This window comes from Hipposideros armiger, unplaced genomic scaffold (assembly GCF_001890085.2).
Source record: "Hipposideros armiger isolate ML-2016 unplaced genomic scaffold, ASM189008v1 scaffold_92, whole genome shotgun sequence".
Taxonomy (NCBI): domain Eukaryota; kingdom Metazoa; phylum Chordata; class Mammalia; order Chiroptera; family Hipposideridae; genus Hipposideros; species Hipposideros armiger.
Genome location: NW_017731442.1, coordinates 2,822,711 through 2,841,574, shown reverse-complemented (window position 1 = coordinate 2,841,574; position 18,864 = coordinate 2,822,711). Strand labels below are relative to the sequence as shown.

General features: G+C 39.4%; 1 protein-coding gene and 1 pseudogene across 1 annotated transcript in view; both read right to left on the bottom strand.

Moving 5' to 3' along the window:
• Window positions 1-18,864, bottom strand: part of STARD9 (StAR related lipid transfer domain containing 9) — a 110,754-nt gene that overhangs the window by 33,779 nt on the left and 58,111 nt on the right. Inside the window, exons 4-14 of the mRNA XM_019644955.1 lie at window positions 16,054-16,170; window positions 14,887-14,919; window positions 14,736-14,797; window positions 13,037-13,149; window positions 9,446-9,515; window positions 7,931-8,003; window positions 3,844-3,911; window positions 2,599-2,696; window positions 1,981-2,187; window positions 1,708-1,805; window positions 691-768 (exon numbers count right to left, since the gene is read on the bottom strand). Coding sequence (XP_019500500.1) covers window positions 691-768; window positions 1,708-1,805; window positions 1,981-2,187; window positions 2,599-2,696; window positions 3,844-3,911; window positions 7,931-8,003; window positions 9,446-9,515; window positions 13,037-13,149; window positions 14,736-14,797; window positions 14,887-14,919; window positions 16,054-16,170 — 1,017 coding nt within the window. The remainder of the gene's footprint in view (window positions 1-690; window positions 769-1,707; window positions 1,806-1,980; window positions 2,188-2,598; window positions 2,697-3,843; window positions 3,912-7,930; window positions 8,004-9,445; window positions 9,516-13,036; window positions 13,150-14,735; window positions 14,798-14,886; window positions 14,920-16,053; window positions 16,171-18,864) is intronic.
• On the bottom strand, window positions 4,761-5,328 carry LOC109384029 (60S ribosomal protein L32 pseudogene; annotated as a pseudogene).

Sequence of the window (18,864 nt, the reverse complement as noted above, 5' to 3'; positions counted from 1 at the left end):
TAGATAGATGGCTATCTTGGCTAATGGAAGAGAGTGTCCTGGGAAGCTAATCCCCTAAAGCCCCCCTGATCTTTAAGTCTCCAGTAGATAGTTAATGATCTGCTTCTGTATGAGGTAATGCATAGCTGTACCTGCAGTGTTGCACGTACTCAAACTGCATATATTGGTGAGGAAAAATAAACTCAGGGCTTCACCATCAGTGAAGACCGGCCGAATCAACAATTGAGTGAGTGTCTCTTTCTTTAATTCCCGCTCCCCCCTTCAGGTACTGATCGAATTGTGGCGGCTGGTCCGTCATATCTTATGAAGGAAGATAAGGTGCAGATAAAGGAAAGACTTCATAATTAAAATCAGAAACAAATCAGAAGCCTAAGTATTTGGGCTCAGATTGGCACAAAGAAGAAGAATTCAAACACATGTTTCTGGAGGGCCCCACTCCCCATGTCTGCCCACACACAGAATAAGAGCCATTCAGACAAGCGACCTTTGGACAACAGAAATGACACAGTGAGAGGATGCCTATCCCTCTGAAACTACACATGCAATCAGAGTAATCCCCATCCTGTTGTTGCTCCTGCCCCCTGTTCCACAAGCGTCACTTAATTGAGAACACAGAACAAAGCAGGGCTCGGATTCTATGCAGAAGAAGAGGGGTTCCTGAATACAGATAAGCTCTGATTGGTGGCATACCAGTTCGAAGCTCAGCAGCATGGCTTTCAGTCTTCTAATCTCTTCTCTGAGTTCTCTGATCAGCTTTATGTTTGCATCCTGAAACACAGAGACCTCAGTCACCATTCGTTGATATCAGGCCCCAAAGAGCTGTAAGATGCTACACGCAATTAGCTTGGAAGAAGTGGATTACTCCTTTGGGGTACCTTCCGGAGCAGTCTTCTCAAAGCGTGGTCCCAGGACCAGCAACAACTTGTTAGAAACGCAAATTCTGTGCCCACCCAATGCCTACTAAATTAAAAACTCTTGAGGACTGGGGCCCAGCTGTGGTTTAACAAACCCTCCAGGTGATTCTGATACACACTGAGGTTTGAGAATCACTGCCCTAGAGCAGGAGGTCAGACAGGTAAGGTAACACAACTGCCAAGGCATGTATAGGTAGTAGGTGCTAATTTTCCTGTATTGTGACTAAACTTAGTACCTGCCTAATTATATTGCCTTTTAAAAGAGTCCATAGATGGGCTATATCTGTCTGGCCACCAGATTGTGGTCCCTGCCCTGGAACTCTTCACTGAAATTGCTATGCACAAAAGGGATTTTTGAAATATTCTCATTATTATTCAGCTTTCGAAACAAATGAATTCATTATATACCTCTTTTAGCCCCAAAACAGAGAAGTCACTGCAATTCGCATAGAAAAAAAAAAAAAGCATACGTCAACATAAACTCAAAATTGAAGCAATAAATACAAAAACTTTTAAATGCTCTTTCTTAGAGTAGCAATGGTGTACCAAGGATGTTGGGAGGAATGGCCTTAGAGAAATATCTAAAATAAATTATTCATAAAAGATTATGAATGAAATCAGTAGAGATATGAGAGAAGGGTATGACCACAGGAACAAAGAATTTCACCCCCTTACCATTTGGGGAATAAGTCTGACAAATTGGGGTAAGCACTAAAGGATAGAAATCAATGAGGAAGAAAAGGAGAATTTTATGCAAACTAGACCAGACCAGGACTTCAGAGGAACGTCTCACCTCATTTACCCGTGGCTTATTGATGATGTTCTTGGCATTGGATGCATATCTCAGTGTGCTCATGGTCTCACTGTAGCTAGTGTGTGCAGGAGACACGGCTGAGACAGAAGAAGAAAGTTAAAAAATACGCTAAGCCCTCTGGCCCAGCCCATGACCACTTGCCTTGCTATCATTCACGCTGTATGAGACCCTCGCGGAAATGGGTGGTCATGGCCCTTTCTCTGAGGCAGAGTGCCAGCCCCAAGACAGAACCACCTCCACTTTTCCACTCACTGGCAACCATGATGGTTTTGGAGTTGCCTCCGAGGCTGTCCTTCAGCAGCCAGGTCAACACGGAGTCCCGGTAGGGGATGTAAGACTGCCTCCGGGAGGGTCCCCCTCTGCCGCTGGTCCCAGGAGAGCTAGGAATCCCACTGTCACCACCATCACTGGTTACACTGTTGAGGCTCTGGCAGCTGCTGAATACTTGAGAGTTCTGGGCTTAAAAGACAAAAAATAATAAAAGTGGAAGACAAAAGGAATTCTGAAACCAATATATTCAAACAAATCAATGGCTGTGGAGCAAAGATTTAAGTATCACACTTCCTAATCCCTTCCTGCATATGATAGGATGCTTTAAGTTTGAGCCTTGAATTAGATTTTGGATTCATGACATGGAGTATCTGAGCCACACGATTTTCCAGTCTCCCTTCTTTCTGAAATGAGAATGCTGGGATGATGGTTACACTGTGTTCTACAACCACAGACAGATATCGTCTTTATGCCCTAAACCAGAAGGTAACTATATCAAAAAGAACCCTTGTAAGTATCTACCCCATTTTGATAAAATTATGTGAGCTATTTTCCGAAGTTTCTCTCCCACTCTGATGACCCAGTCTATCAGTCCAATACCTAAGGTGGAGATGACAATTCCTAGAGTCACGAGAGACTTGTTGATATTGGCTCCTTCGGTAATCCGGTCCTTACAGTAACTGGGGTCCGCTCTTTCACTAAAGTAGACAACAAAAAACAAAAGCAAAGAAGATAACACTATCCTTATAATGCTGTTCAAAGATACTATCCAGTATGTTGTACATCATGTAAAAGACCCACATAATAAATTCCTTTTAGAATTCAATTCCAGAAAAAAAATGTTACCATCTTATAATGAACAGGCATTCTGCTTTTCAGGCAAAAATCAAACAATTCATTACATTTGTGATTTTATTTTGGCGGCTGAGCATTTTCAGCTAAATGTAATACTCATTTACAATAATGATATTAGCATAGCTTTTTGGTATATTCACTTCCACGCTACCTTTTTTCTATTTCACATATTAATGGCTTTATGGTCTCTGTGTCATTAACTGTCAACTGTCTCAAATTCTTTTTAAGTAAATGGAAAACATTAAACATTTACACTTCTGATTGGCTGATATAAGCTTCTTCCAGACAGCATTTAGTTTTCAAGGGACTGCTGTACCATATTAATTATTTAGCAGTTTTAAAATAAGAAAATTTCCTTATTTCATCTTATATATTTTTTGTGTGTGACATTATCCTCAAGGCTTTCTTCTTTCTGGATATATAAGTGACTATAATTCATGCTTCCTTCTAATACTGTAAAGGTAGTATCTTCTCCCCAATATCACAGTATTTTTTAAAGCTTTTATTGTTTTAGTAATGTACAGAGCTACATAAAATCAATACTAAATCAAAGGGAAAACAGTATGCTAACTCAGTTTCCTCTTTTTAAAGCAGTGGTTTTCCATCTTGGCTATACATTGGAATCTCCTGGGCAACTTTAAAAACTACTAATGCCTGCACTCCCCATGACTTATTTGATTTATTGATCATCTGATTTATTAATAATCTGATTCACTGGGTCTGAGGTCCAACCTAGGCACTGGGAGTTATAAAAGGTCCCAGGTGATTTTACTGGGCAGCTAAGATTGAGAACCCCTGACATAGAGCTTTTCAGCCCTTGGAAAACTCTAATTTCTTAACCTAGCATTAAAAAAAATTTGTGACTTTTGTTAATTTTCTTAGAATGATTGTAATGTGAAAAAAGTTGGAACAAGTTTATTTCCTTTAAAATGGGCAAGAACAAGATCATTGTCAAGGTAGCATTTCCCTTGGCTTTGAAATCCTAATTACCTGCCTGCTAGGTCCACAAGGTTGATCTTGCTAGCGATTTCAGAGGGGAGGTTGTTCTCCAGGATTGCCTAAGGGAGAAAACACATTTAAAGCTTGTCATTTGGAACAAAGTGGGTTTTTTCCCCTTCGACACCCTCCTAACCAAGGTAATATTTGGAATTTTTAGCCAACTCCTTAAAAGAAAATCTATATTCGAATGTGCTCTGAACCAGATGAGCTCTCAATATCTGATAGATACGATCAGTAAGCTCTGGGTCCTTTCTTCTTTAAAAATATAAGCAGGACTTCCAGAGGGTGGGCAAAAACCCATGAAGTCATCTGGGCACAATTTTTAGGGGCACCAGGAATTTTACTACAATTTACCAAGCAAATGCTCAACTTCCCTCCAGGTGGCTCTGACTCTCACTGGTTGATATCCATAGCAAATGGGGGTTTATCTCTTTGTTAACATGAGTCACAGCACACTAACCTGCTAGGAAAAGCACTCTGCCTCTCTATGTCCTATTCTAGGAGCATTCAGTTGTCAAAAGCAAAACTATTTTTCTTTCTTTTTTTTTTTTTTTTAATTCAATGTGGTGTTTTTTGTTGTGTTTTGTTTTGATGTTGTACCTGCATCACCAAAATCCAGTTTTAAAACATTTCCCCGATTCCTTCGTCTGCTTGCCATCTAGCAACATTTCCACTCCCAGCCCCAGGCAACGACTCATCAATATCGTATCTCTATAAATTTGCCGTCTCAGGATATTTCATACAAATGGAATCATACAATTTGGAATCATACAATTTCAGGCTTCTTTCACTGTGCATAATTATTTTGCGATTCATACATGTTGAGGCATGTATAAATAGTTAATTAATTTTTATTGCTGAATAGTATTCCATTATAAAAATATACCATGGCTTGTTTAGCCAGTAACTTCTTTTTTTTTGGAAGAATTTTATGGTTTTATTAAAACGCAATTTGCACACAAGCTGGCTATTCATTTTCTTCACTGCGCAGCCTGGCATTGGGATTGGTGACTGATGGCCAGCTGGGCTGCTCTTTCCACAATGGCTTTGCGGTTCTTGGAGGAGACGTTGTGAGCAATCTCAGCACAGTAAGATTTGTTGCACATCAGCAGCACGTCAAGCTCCTTGACACTGTAGACCAGGAACTTCCGAAAGCCACTGGGCAGCATGTGCTTTGTTTTTTTGTTACTCCCATAACCAATGTTGGGCATCAAGATCTGGCCCTTGAATCTCCTGCGCATCCTATTGTCAATGCCTCTGGGTTTTCGCCAGTTACACTTAATTTTGACATATCGGTCTGACTGGTGCCGGATAAACTTCTTGGTCCTCTTTTTGACGATCTTGGGCTTCATGAGTGGTCTGAGGGCAGCCATGATACCGAGTAAAATATGAGCGCCACCTCTGTAGGCAGCGCAGAGGAAGAGAGGGGGAGGTGGTGTGCGAGGGCCCTCCAGTAACTTCTTGATGAACATTTAGGTTGCTTGCAGTTTTGAACAATTACAAATAAATTTTGTAACTTATTTCAATATATGAATATTTTGTACAAGTACAAATGTGAATATTTGAATATTTGTGTACAAGTGTTTGTATGGACATATAATTTCTTTTTCTTGGGAAAATACTTAGGAGTAGAATGGCTAGATCATACTTATGTAATCTTTTATATTAACCCACATATTTACCATTTTGAGCACTTTTCATTTTTTCCTATAGACTTAGTTACTGTCTGATACCACTTTCTTTTAGTCTGAAAGATTTCACTTAGTTTTCTTGTAAGGTAGGACTGTTAGCAATGAATTTTTTTCCTCTTTTTTTTTTTTTCAGTCTAGAAATGTTCTTATTTCATCTTCATTTTTGAAAGCTAGTTTTGCTGCTTATAGAATTCTTGGTTGACAGTTTTCTTTTCTTTCAGCACACTGTCTAGGGTCCAATGTTTCTGATGAGAAGTCAGTCATTAATCATGTAACTGTTATCCTGTATATGATGAGTCATTTTTCTCCAGCTGTTATCAAGATTTTCTCTTTCTTATTCAACAGTTTGACTATGATGTGTCTAGGTGGCTATCTGTGTTTTTTTACTTGGAGTTTTTATGCTTCTTAGATCTGTAAGTTAATGATTTTCAACAAATTTTTCAGTCACTACTTTTCAATTTTTTCTTGTCTATTCTCTCTTTTGAATTGGCATTATACTTATGTTGGCAGACTTGATGTTGTTCCATCGGTCTGTGTGGTGGCTCTATTCATTTTTCTTCAATCTTTTTATTTCTCTTCTTCAAATTGGATGATCTCTATTTGTCTATCTTCAAGTTTACTAATTCTTCTGCCATCTCAAATCTGCTATTGAATTCTACTGGTGAACTTTTCATTTCAGTTGTACATTTCAATTCCAGAATTCCCATTTTAAAAAATAATTTCTATAATTTTATTGAAATTCCATAGTCATCGTTATCATGTTTTCCTTTAATGCTTTACATGGTGTCCTTCAGTTCTTTAAACCTATTTATATTAGCTGCTTTGAAGCCTCAGTATGCTAAATTCAACATCTGGAGGACTTAAGAGTCAGTTTCTATTGACTTTTTTTCCCCCTAAGTATGGGTCACATTTTCTTGTTTTTGCATATCTAATAATTTTTGGTTGAATACTAGATATTTTAGAAAATACTGGGGGTACCCCCAAAAATGTATACACATGACTTGTATTCATCTTTTGTTATCGGTATATATTGAGTATTACAATTTTAATACAGTGTTTTCCTTTCTTAAAATGTATATACATTTTTTTGGCACCCTCTGTATATTGTGACAATTATGGATTATGATTTTTTTCCTATTGAGGGTGGTAGTGATTGTTGTTTTGTTTGGCAACTTGCCTGGACTAAATCTTTAATATGTATCTCCCCACAATATGTAGCTAAAGAGGTCTCTGTTCAGTTTTTATCCTTACTTGTTTTTAATTTTAAGCTTGGCTTCTTAGGGGCCACCTTGTATCTGCATAGCTTAGTGTTCAGCCAAAGAGTGGTCAGAAGTTGTAATCAAACACCTGGAGCCAATAAGTCTTCTATTCTTTATTAATGGATCTCTGTGAGGAATGAATTAAAAGTTCAGGTGGTTTTTAAGTTTACACCAGCATTCACTAGCCACAGGGCCCTTCTGTGTCTCTTCTACACATGTGTGCAGATTCTGCCAGTCAGTGTTGTGTGGCTGGCTTGGGCCTGCATAGTCTCTGCTATGTATGTGCACAGCTTCTGTTCCTTAGGATATGTGAGGATCTTATCAAGTCCCCTGTGGCTGTATCATCTCCCCAATCCCCGGATATATCTCTAGATAGTCTGCCAGTTCATTTCTTGCCTGAAACAGACCTACAATCTCAGGCCAATGGAGCCACTGGCCCTCCTTGTTCGCTTGCCACCAAGAGCACCACGTTAACTGGTGATGCTCTAAATCAACACCTCTGGCGGTGGCAGCAATAGCGTTGCTGGTTTCACAGCCGTCCCTCCCCTGACTGAACTGCCTCACTGACAGAGACTGGGTGTGGGCAGGGAGGAGAGCAGCCCAAGGCAATACACCAAACATGTGTACTGTTCTTACCTGCAAGTGTTTTCTGGAATACATTCTTCTCAGTTCATTATATGCCTGTGATCCGTTTTTAGAACTGCGAAGTGGTTGCTTTTGACAGTTTTGTCCAGCTTTATAGTTGCTTTTTAGGGATAGGATTTGCTGACCTCCTCACTCCATCATAATGGAAGTGAATCTTCTACTTTTTCATTTTAATGCTTATTTTCATTTCAATCTTGCTTTTTGTTTTAAGTGCCCATACCGATGATATAGATATGAAAGTGCTTTGAAATGTCAAAAGTAAAATATAAGTAGAAGATATTCTTATTAGTCTTTATAAAATGCCTCTACCCCTCCTAGATATATATAGCTTAATAGAGGGCATGTAGGTCCTCCTTATATTAGGTCACAACAGAGGACCTATAAATGGAAGAGTAGGAGGAAAGGAAAAAGAAATAAGACAAGAAAGTAGTCAAAAAGGACAAGGAGAGGGAGAAATCTAAACAAATATAAAAGGTAACCAACCTGCGCATAGTGGATAGTGAAGATGGCATGGGATCTGCTGCTGGCCTCATGAACATGGGTGGCTGCTGTGATTCTGTGTATACAAAGCAAGGCAGTTAGGACAAGGATTGTTTATGCAAGGTGGATCTTTAAAGATCCATGGGGAACACAAGAAGTGTTAGTGCTGAGGTTCACAGATAAGAATCATAAAACATCCATGTTTAGTCCAGTATAGTTAGGAGAGTGGTCCAATGAGGGCAGAAGCAGCACTCTAGGTACTAATATCTGAGCATAAAAGGGAATGTATCTTTATGCTAAACTACATTAGAACTTTTTTTTAAGCAATAGAAGCAAAAATCAGAGTTGAAAAGGGGAATACTAAAGAGTCATTAACCTGAAGAATATCCCCAGGGCAGACCCACTAAATAAGACAAGTGGAGGTAGAGAGCTTGCTGGAGCAGAAGCCTCAAGAACAGGGAACGTTGTGATTAAATACAGAATGTTATCTTATAGTGCCAAAATGGCCTTTGAAATGAGATCTTGAATTACATCAAGGAAATGAGATCTTGAATTACATCAATGTTGGATGGAATTCATAATCTCCCTTAGAAATGTATTGCCATGTTAAATCAGGAGAGCCTTCCCTTTGTCCAAATCTAAGTTAATCATGCTTTAGTTTATGGCCATCACATTGACTTCCATTCTCAGAGGAACCAGAGAATTGAAGGAGAGTCAAAATCTACAGGCTGCTCTCATGATTTACAGGTAAAAAGGAAAGGTGAAGCCTGACACTTCAAAGATCAAGGAACTCAGGGTATCCAGAAAGCCAGAAGCAAGTGCCTCCACGAGACTTCCAGGAAACCCAAGGAGCAGAACGTTAATTTTTTTTTCCTTTATATTCAATTAAGTTGTACCTGCTATCAGGTGAACAGAAGACTCTAAATTCCTCCCCCACAAAAAGAAAAAAAAAAGCTATCTTTTCAGGCATATACTAAGAACATTCTGGGTATTTCATAGTAATTAACATATGGAATGTTATCACAATTTATCGTACAATAGCTTTTAGGAGAGACAACAGCACTTAGTATTTCATAGCAGATTCAAACAGTCTTTTTGGGTAACCTTTACAAGTACGCAAAACTAAAAGAAAAATGGTTTTCTGAAATATTTTACACTGTATGGGTCCTTATCTCTATTAAGCCCAAGGAGAGGACAGTGCAAGCAAGAATCTTTCCCTTCATCAAAATAGCAGTTGTGTATCCTAAGACAAAGCACTGAGTAACTCTCTGGGCTGACTGCCTAGTATTATTATATCCAAAACAAACTCCAGCTTCATTACTAGCGAGAAGAGCAATAAATCTTAGTCACTGCACTACCCTGGGTACAGTACTGTTCTGAGAAAACCATCTTGATTGTGAATGTGGGGAGCTGCAGAGAGAAGTATCATCATAATCATCACACACTCCAAAGGGAGATGAGAACACAGGACAGAAGAATGAGGCTAAAAAGAAGGACAGGAACAAACAAACCTGTTACCTGTTTGCTATTCCCTCCTCCAAGAGTTGAATCACTTGCTTATAGTTGGTAACTACATGTTGAGATAAACCTATCAGATTCGTGAGGGGGGAAAAGATATTAAATAAAAGTTTTGGTAAAGTTTAACCTTTTCCTGTAGGTCTTTATCATTCCTATTTCATATCATTTGATAGACATGAGGGAACTTGCTAAATTCATGCAGATAATAAATTAAATCAACAAATACTTTTTGGCAGCCTACTGTTAGGCATTGCGATAGGCTCTGGGAACATAGGTCTCTGCCCTCACAGAGATTATAGTCTAGAATTCATATAGTAGCTATGCCAACAACAAAAACAATAATAATCCCTTGCAATTTTGCTATGTCGGTTATAAAAAAAATGCTCTCGTGTATTACTTCATTTGGCCCTCTCTAAATTCCTAAAGTATACAGGTGCTATCTTCCCACAAAATGGTAGATTCAGTTTGGCATACAAAATATACAGTACACATGTTGCTATCTTCCCACAGTTTACAACCATAAGAAATTATACTACACAAAACAATCTGGCCACGCGCCACAGGAGTAGACTAGATAATAAATGCTAATTAGAGGAGGAGTCAGGGCAGGCTCCATGGAGGAAGTGAGACCTGAATTTGGCCACTAGAGAATGGGTAGGATTTAGATAAGTGAAGAGTCACTCAAGGACATGAAAGGAAATTTTTATGGCTGGTTACTGACCAACTCAAAAAAGGCCTTCATAACTGTGCTAGAGAATCTCTATAGTAGAGATTCAGTAGCAAAGCAACTTCACAGGCTCATTGCCGAATACAATTACACTAAAAATTAGCAAAGTAATTTGAACATTGACTGGATTTTTATTTTGTATTAAGGAATTATTTAGATGTGATAATAAATTTATGGGGTTTTTTTAATATTCCTTATCTTTTAGGGCTACATACTAAAATATTTACAGATGAATTGATTTGACATCTGGAATTTGCTTCAAAATAATATAGAATGGGGAAAGTGGACAGGGATGTATATAGAGCAGAACTGGCCAAGGGTTAATGGTTATTGTAACATGGGGATTCTTTATAGCAGTCTATTTTTGTGTGTGTTCAAAACTCTCTATAATAAAAAGAGTTTTAAAAATTTAACCAAGGATGGAGACATTCTGCTTATGGTAATAATAGCAAATTAGATATTATAAGCCAATACTTCCATTAAAGACTATTAGAAAAAACTGGACATGGGAATATATCCAAAGAAAACAAAAACATTAACTCAAAAAATTATCTGCACCACCATGTTCATAGCAGCATTATTCACAATAGCCAAGACAGGATAACAACCTAAGTGTCCATCAATGAATGGATAAAGAAATTGTGGTATCTATATTCAGTGGAATATTATTCAGCATTAAAAAAGCAAGGAAGTCCTGCCATTTGCAACAACGTGAATGGAACTTGAAGGCATTAAGCTAAGTCAGACGAAGAAAGACAAATACTGTATGATCTCACTTATATGTGTGGAATTTAAAAAAAAACTCATAGAAAAAGATCAGATGTGTCATTACTATAGGTAGGGGGAAAACTGGAGGAAGGTGGTCAAAAGGTACAAACTTTGTTATAAAATAATTAAGTACTAGGGATGTAATGTACAACAAGATGACTATAGCTCACACTGCTGTATGGTATACATGAGAATTGTTAAGAGAATAAATCTTAAGAGTAGTCATCACAAGGAGAAAAAATATTTTTTGCTTTTTCTTTTTATTGTATCTGTACAAGATGATGGATATTAGCTAAACTTATTGTGGTAATCATTTCACAATATGTGTAAGGCAAACCATTATGCTGTATACCTTAAACTAATATAGTGATGTAAGTCAATTCTATCTCAATAAAACTGGACAAAAATTTAAAAATAAAAGGTCCTGAAACAACAACATAAAAAGCTGGATGAACTATAAAAGACATCCACTTGAAGGCACATAGGAGTAACCAGAAAGCAAAACATTTCTAGGCTAGGGCAGGGAGGTGGTAGATAAGGGAAAACGGGGTCAAAAATATGGTGATAGAAGGAGAATTTACTCTGGGTGGTAAACTCACGATGTGATATATAGATGATGTATAACAGAACTGTACACCTGAAACCTATGTAATTTTACTAACCATTGTCACCCCAATAAATTTTAATTAAAAAAAAAATCACATCAAAATGATCTTTGAAAGGCAATTTGTCAGTGTTTCATTTATCCAACCTCTGAATATTAAATTTTTTAAGTCTTAAAAAAAAAAATTTCCCAGAGAGATAAGGCCAGTATCTGGGGAGAGAGGAAACTACAACTTGCTCCCAGCAAAATAAATGATATTTTTGTTGTTTCCGGGCTGCCATTTATGATGGAATGTTTGGGGAAAGACACTGGTAGTTGAATCATGACTGGCACACCTACTGAGTCATCCATTAGCCATGCCCCAATCAGACAGGAGAGCATCTCTTAATCTTTCATGGCCCTCTCCTTGTTTAAATTAACATATTGGTGAGGGAACAGGAGCATAAAATGTATACTACTTCTTATGAGTGGCCTGAAAGGGTAAAAACTTCCTCCACAGAAGAACCCAATTGTTTCTACTTAATAGCAAGACTTAGTAATAGACTAAGACAGATGATAATTACAGATGATACCAAACATCGAATATGCTTGATGAGGAAACAGCTCAGACCCTGCCCCATGTCTGACATCCTCCCGTCCCCCGATCACCACCAATACAAGACAAAGCACCCGAAAAAGAGACTAACTGGCCTGGGAATCAGTCCAGGCCCTGCTGGATCTGGTACCGCAGACCCAACCTTTTTCCACGCCGCTTTCCCCCTCATTCAACTTGCTTTAGACACACTGGCCTCCTTGAAACCACCAGGCCCTTCTCTCAGGGCTCCAGCTCATGCTGCTCCCCTACCTGAAACACTCTTCCCCTCACAACACCATTCTTCACATGACTGGCTCCTCAGGGTTCAGTTTAACCCTCCATTGGGCTCATGCAAAAATTATGAGTTCGGGCGCAATGCATCTACTAGATGCGTGTGTGACATTTATTTATTTAAATTGAAAATGAATGAAAATAGCATGTAAGCATGCTTACTACTTATTCAGAATGAAATTTTAATTTGCCACAAAGTAAAACAATATGTTTCTTACATAAATTCAGTATAAAAATCAACAGAAATTCAAAACAATCTGTGAGATCAGTTGTGCCCGACACAGGGTTAAAATGTTACTGCCTCAGAGCTTTTCCTGGCTGCCCCATGAAGATGGGATGACTACAACGCCCAGCGTTCTTTTCCATCACTACATCGATTTATTTTCTTATTAGCCTTTCTCACAACTTGTAATTAAGTGCTTGTTTTCTGACTCATCCCCACAAGATTGCAAGCTTGCCTGTGAGGGCAGGACTGTCTTTTCTGTTTATGGCACATATCCAGTGTCTAGTACAGTGGCTGACACAGAGCATGTATTCAGTATACATTTGTTGAATGAATTAATGACCATTAGGAGAGCTTCCCTGGCTCCGGTTTGGCCTCAGACCTCCAGGACCACAGTGGCTCACCTTGTACATAGGGCCCCATCTCTGGGTGTTCCCTGACCCGCAGGGAATAGGACTTTTTTTGATCAGGTGGCTTCAACAGATCCCGCACTCGTTCGTTATAAATTTCCAGAAAACTAGAGACATGCAGAAAAAGGTACACAGTTAGGTTTGGAAGAAAAAAGGCAACAAAATTAGAGTTTGAAGTAAATTGGAAAACACCAAACCAAGAACTACAAGGTCCTAATTGTTCTAGTTCCATCTCTGACATTCTAAGACGTTGATCACACCCGGGTTTCCCCTTGAGTCTCCTTCTACACGTGTACAATAGGGTTTTTGGCTTTGGCTATGAGCACGTCACAGTTTTAGGTTTACAATGTCAGTGCTGATTCAAGTTTAGTCTTTAATAGGCTATTTCCACATGGTTTTAGGGTATACTGCCACCAGCATGTGTCTTGATCAGGCCACCACAGCACAGAGTTTCCAAGCTTGTTTGAAGTGGTTTCCAAATGTGATCTCTAAACTCTGTTATTCTGTGAAGGCATCTCAAGGGACAATGCTGACTGAGCAATGAAGGAAGCTAAGTGATAAGGGTTCTAGTCCCCACCCCTAATTTAAGTGGGACAATTCTCATTTTATCTGTTTTATACATGGACTTCTGTTGATGATAATGCTCTGTCTTATAGGTATCTACTGGCATTTTATCCCTTTTAAAAATAATAAGCTACAATTATTTATTAAAGTCAGTAAAGATTTTGATAAACAAGAAAGCAGACGTCTCACAGAAAGGTCTTCCTCACCAGAACACAGATGCTTGCCTGCAGAGTCAGCAGTCAAGGAAAAAGGCTCCAGCTCAAAACTGAACTCTGTACACACACTTCTCATAAATGATTTCTCCTTAACTGTCTCATATTTAAACACAGGAATCCCAGATGACTCTTATAACAGTGGTTCCCAGGTTTCATGGACAATAAAACATTTAATATATATGTATATGTTTATACACACACATATACACACAGGTTTGCAAATTTTTACTTGGCAAACTTAAAAATTATAAAAATAATGTTCAAAACAATTTAATTTTAAAAGGACATTTACTCTTTTTGGGGTAATGAAAATGTTCTGGAATTAAATAGCGATGATGGCTGGACAACTTTCTAAATATCAGGAAAAATCACTGAACTGAACACTTCAAAAGTGTGAATTTTGTGGTATATGAATTATATCTCAATTTTTTTAGAAAAAGGACATGGAACACCAAAAACAAATAGAATACAGAGAATTAAAGACAATTGGTACCCTATGCCAACATTTCCACTACAGACTAGTTAAAACTTCATTTTGGAGTTAGCCAGTGTTTGTCTGGGAACTGGAGTTTGGGAACAGCTGACCTGGAGAACAACACAGTATGGGGCTGGGAGAGAAATTCTAAAAGCTAGTATGAAACTGAACAGGGAACAAAGGAAAGGAGACCAAACAGCCAGGGCAAGCTAGTACAAAGAAGGAGACACCTGCTTGCTAAGCCTGAGGATAGGAATTAAGTTTTCTACAACCCAAAGACCTAAGTATGTTTCTCATCTCCCTGTTCTGCAAGATACTTCTGCTGTGGTTTTTCTCCATTCTTCTGGATGACTCTGGAAGCAAAGAAGACGGCTGAACATGCTAGAATATGAAGTGGAAACAGAAACATTTTAGGCCCCAGAGCCTGACAGGTGCTTACCTTACTTTGATCCTACAGGAGGAAGGCAGTGGGGCACAGTCTTCCTCTTTGAGGAAGAGACCCTGCACAAACCAGAGGGTTGGAATTTCACTTAAGGGAGTGTACATAGGAGCCCTACTTTGAGAGGATCCAGTCAAAAGAGAGTCCATACCTCACATATTCGTGGTGTCAGCCCAATAGAGGCCTGGAGAACAGAAGAAAGGACAGCATTACTGTTCACTCACAGTGATGCTCTCCCCACAACACCCAGGGACCATCCTCAGCAGGGAGATGGGCACATGGGCCCCTTGTGCTAGCCTCCTCGCTTCAGGGAGCTTAACTGGCAGCATGTAGAAGGCTCTATGTGCCAGTGCCCTCAGCAGACACTCATGGGAGGAATGCACGAGATGAGAGGCAGAACACCACAAGGATGAAAAAAGGGGAAGCCAGCAAACCCAGGTACCCTTTCTTGTGCAATGAAGGTTCCATCCTTCTTGGATAAACCCACTTTACCACTGTGGTCCTTCCCAGAACCTATCTGCTATCCCTACGTACAGGAGGACTAGGGTACACAGGTGTTCAAAACACACATTTAGAGAGAAGTAACTTCTCTTTCCATCTTGGATCCAGTGCTACCTTATACTCAGGTTAAGGGCTTTGTACCCGATTTAATGGGCATTTTCTTCTTTTAATCTCAAATATATAAAATCACATTAAACATGGACATAGTAAGCACTGAGCTGGGCCCAAGACAGCAGGAATAATCTCTCAGCAGGAATAGTGTCCTAGAGAGTGTCCCTGTATAGTGTTATTTGTCACCTGCCCCAGCAGTTCATCTCACCAAGGGACTTCTAAATCTAAAATAAAAAGAGGCATTTTTAAGGAACCCTTCTAATTTTCCATGATAAAAGAAGGCTCTCATAAGTCCTCCACACTTCTGAAAGCTCCTATCCCAGCAGTTGGCTCTCCTGCTTCTTTCTAACGGTCAGGTCTAACACACATGGCCTCGTTTCTGCACAGCCCAAGCCAGCACTTAAGATTCTGTCCAGGTCTTGTCAATGACATGAGAAATTCGGGACTGACAAAAGGTCTGCTTCATCAAAGGAAGCTGTAAATTTCTAAGGTTCTTCAGGGTTTAATAAAGACAGTTAATTATTCAAAGTTTACCTTTCGATTAAACTGCTGAGAAACCCATTCTTAATACACAAGAGGGTCTATTAAATCTTGTTAAAGGTAACTCTGAAACTCATTCTCTCTCTCCCCGGGGCAAGAACAATGCAAGATTCAGGCTTGCTGTGGCATTAGGAAGATACCTCATTGTAATACTAATAATACTCACTGGGGTCCCTAGCATGGTGTACGTCTTCCCAGAGCCTGTCTGTCCATAGGCAAGAAGGCATATGTTATAGCCTTTGGCAGCTCCAGATAGGACTTCAGTCCCCAAATCCTGGAACACCTGTAACAACAAAAGTAGAGAGCATGTCATTGTGGTCCTTCTTCCCACAGGAGATTCAGAATTATTTTTTCATCTAAAAATATTGCAAAATGCTTCAAACACACATGAGTATAAGTTCTTCACCATTTTCACAAGAATCAATTCAGTTTCAGAAAAAGATTGCTAAGAAAAGTCATTCACTCAAATACTTTTTAAAGTGCTTAGGGTTTGCTGGGCACAATGCTACACGCTGAAGGTACAAAATTGATATGGTCCCTAATCTTAAGGCAAAGACATTCAAGCAAATGATGAAGAAAGACCATGCACATTAATTCTTTTTCTTCCCATTACAAGAAAATGTTTCATATGGTTAATCAGGTAAAGCTACAATGAAATAGTGCCCGGAACATATACAAATTCAGGTTCTCAAGACACCACAGTGAGGAGTAGGTAAGCCCAAAAAATTAGAGAGGAATTTTCTCTATGGGTCTCTTTTCTATATGCTCCTTCCTCAGATGGATCCTAAGCGCTGTCTGGTTCTGCTGGTCACTTGTCTCTGTGGTGGTCAGTTTTACTGAATCAGAAACAGCCAGAGGTCCTCATGTGAAAAACCTTATACAGTATTCTGTGCGTGTCTGAAAGTCCTGTTAGGCAGACCCCAGTCTCAGGAAAACTCAGCCTGGCTTATAGGGAAGGCAGCTTCCCAGTTCAACCAGTTCTCAGCAGAAGGTTACATGGACATTTGCACCCCATGACTGTGGTGGATATCTACCCTGTGCATTATTGTTGCTCAGCATCCAAACACTCTTCAATTCGGGGGGGGGGGGGGGATCTCTGATTGTGTCAGTCTCGTTGGAAAGCAGGGCCCAACCCTCCAGGGCAGAAGCCAGACAGGCCAAATACTGCTCTCCCCTCCTGGCAACTAGGATACCAACATGAGAAATAAAGCCCACCAACTAGGTACTCCCACTTGGATTTTGAAAGAATTTCACAAAAACAAAGGAACAGTGGCATTGAGAGTCCCAATAGCACTACCTCTTGAACACACAGCGATACAAGTGCCAAGTGTGGTGACCAAATCAGGTTATTCTGAGATTCGGCTTTGCCTGGCTTCCCTGCTACCTAGAACTCCATGGTTTCCTAACCATTTTTCACCTTTCCCTTCAATTCTCTGAACCACCTGACATGGTTCCAAATTGGAATGTGGCTCTCATGCTTCATAGCTCTGTGCTCTTGAGCAAGTTACTTAAACTTTGTCAGCCTCTGTTTCTTAAACTGCAAAGTAGATATTTTATAGCTATATCAGAAATTTGCTATGAAGATTAAGTGACCTTGTTCTATGTTTTAGCAGCTACAATTATGCTTCTTGGCCAGTGAACTATTTATGTTTTATTTGTTTGTTGTTGTTAACGCTTCTAATATTCAGACACAGGGCCCAAAGAACGCGAGGAGTAGTGAAAGACTGGGGCCTTGTAGCACCCCCACCCCATTCCCCAATCTCCCTCCCAGCTCTATACCTCCCCATTTCCATTCATTTACTTCTATATTAGCAAAACTGAAAATCTGGCAGGGTTCTCTTTGACTCCTGACATCTGCCTGGGTTAAATTCCCAGGGATTGAAGAAGAAGGAGTCATTTCTCTTCATCAGAACACTTGAGTTGGCTGCCATCCATTTACGAGTTAGAAAATGTTCCACAAAACTCAACCTTTCTTTCTAGTGCCCCAGCAGGAAGTGGGAACAGAGACGCAGGCAGAGCAAGGCCACATCCAGTCCAAATGTTATTTCTTCTCATTGCTCACACACAGCTGAACAGAGTGTGCTCAGCAGATTGTGAAGAAAAACAATAGAATGTTACTTTGTCCGTGTTTTTATCCAGGTTCAAATAATTTCCTGGAAGTTTTATGAGAAAACATATTTGAAGATACCATTTTCATTCAACAGTAAAAGACATCAACAGGCAAAACCAGAAGGCTCCAAACCTAGAATTGGTAGAAATCATTAAGATGCAGCTACATTCTTCAAGAACTATGAGGCTTAGCTCATCATAAGATCCAAGAGAAAGCCCAGTCCTAAATAGAGTACAGCAGGGCCACATGACACCATGGTTCACTCTCACCATGATAATACTATAATGAAGCCGATGGAAACAGCTCAATGTGAATACCAAGAAAAGTTTAAAGCTAAAAAAAGCCACCAAAATGCAATTGAAAAAGCCGAAGGGTCTAGTTCAGGAGGAGAGATGAGCAGTGTGATTTTTTTTTTCCTGGAATATAAATAGACAACAGCGTTAAATCCACAAATTAACTATATGTAATATAACACTTCCAGTCTTTTTTAAGTACTAGATAGGGGACTGACCACTAGATGCTATTATATGGGGACTCCCAAAATCTGAAGTAAAAACCAAAAGCCCTACCAATACCCATTTCCTAAGGGCAAATGAATCTAGGAATCAGAATTTTTTCAAAAATAAGTTTTCAGAAGAATGAGAAAACAAGCAACAGACTGGAGAAAATATTTGCAAAAGACATCTGATAAAGGACTGTTATCTAAACTATACAAAGAACTCTTAAAACTCAACAACGAGTGCTGGCCGAGTGGTGCATTGGTTAAGAGCTGGCTTGGGACGCAGAGGGCCCTGGTTTGGATCCCACATATGAGGGCCAATGACACTGCCCTCTACAGCTAAGATGCTAAACAACAGCTCAACCTGG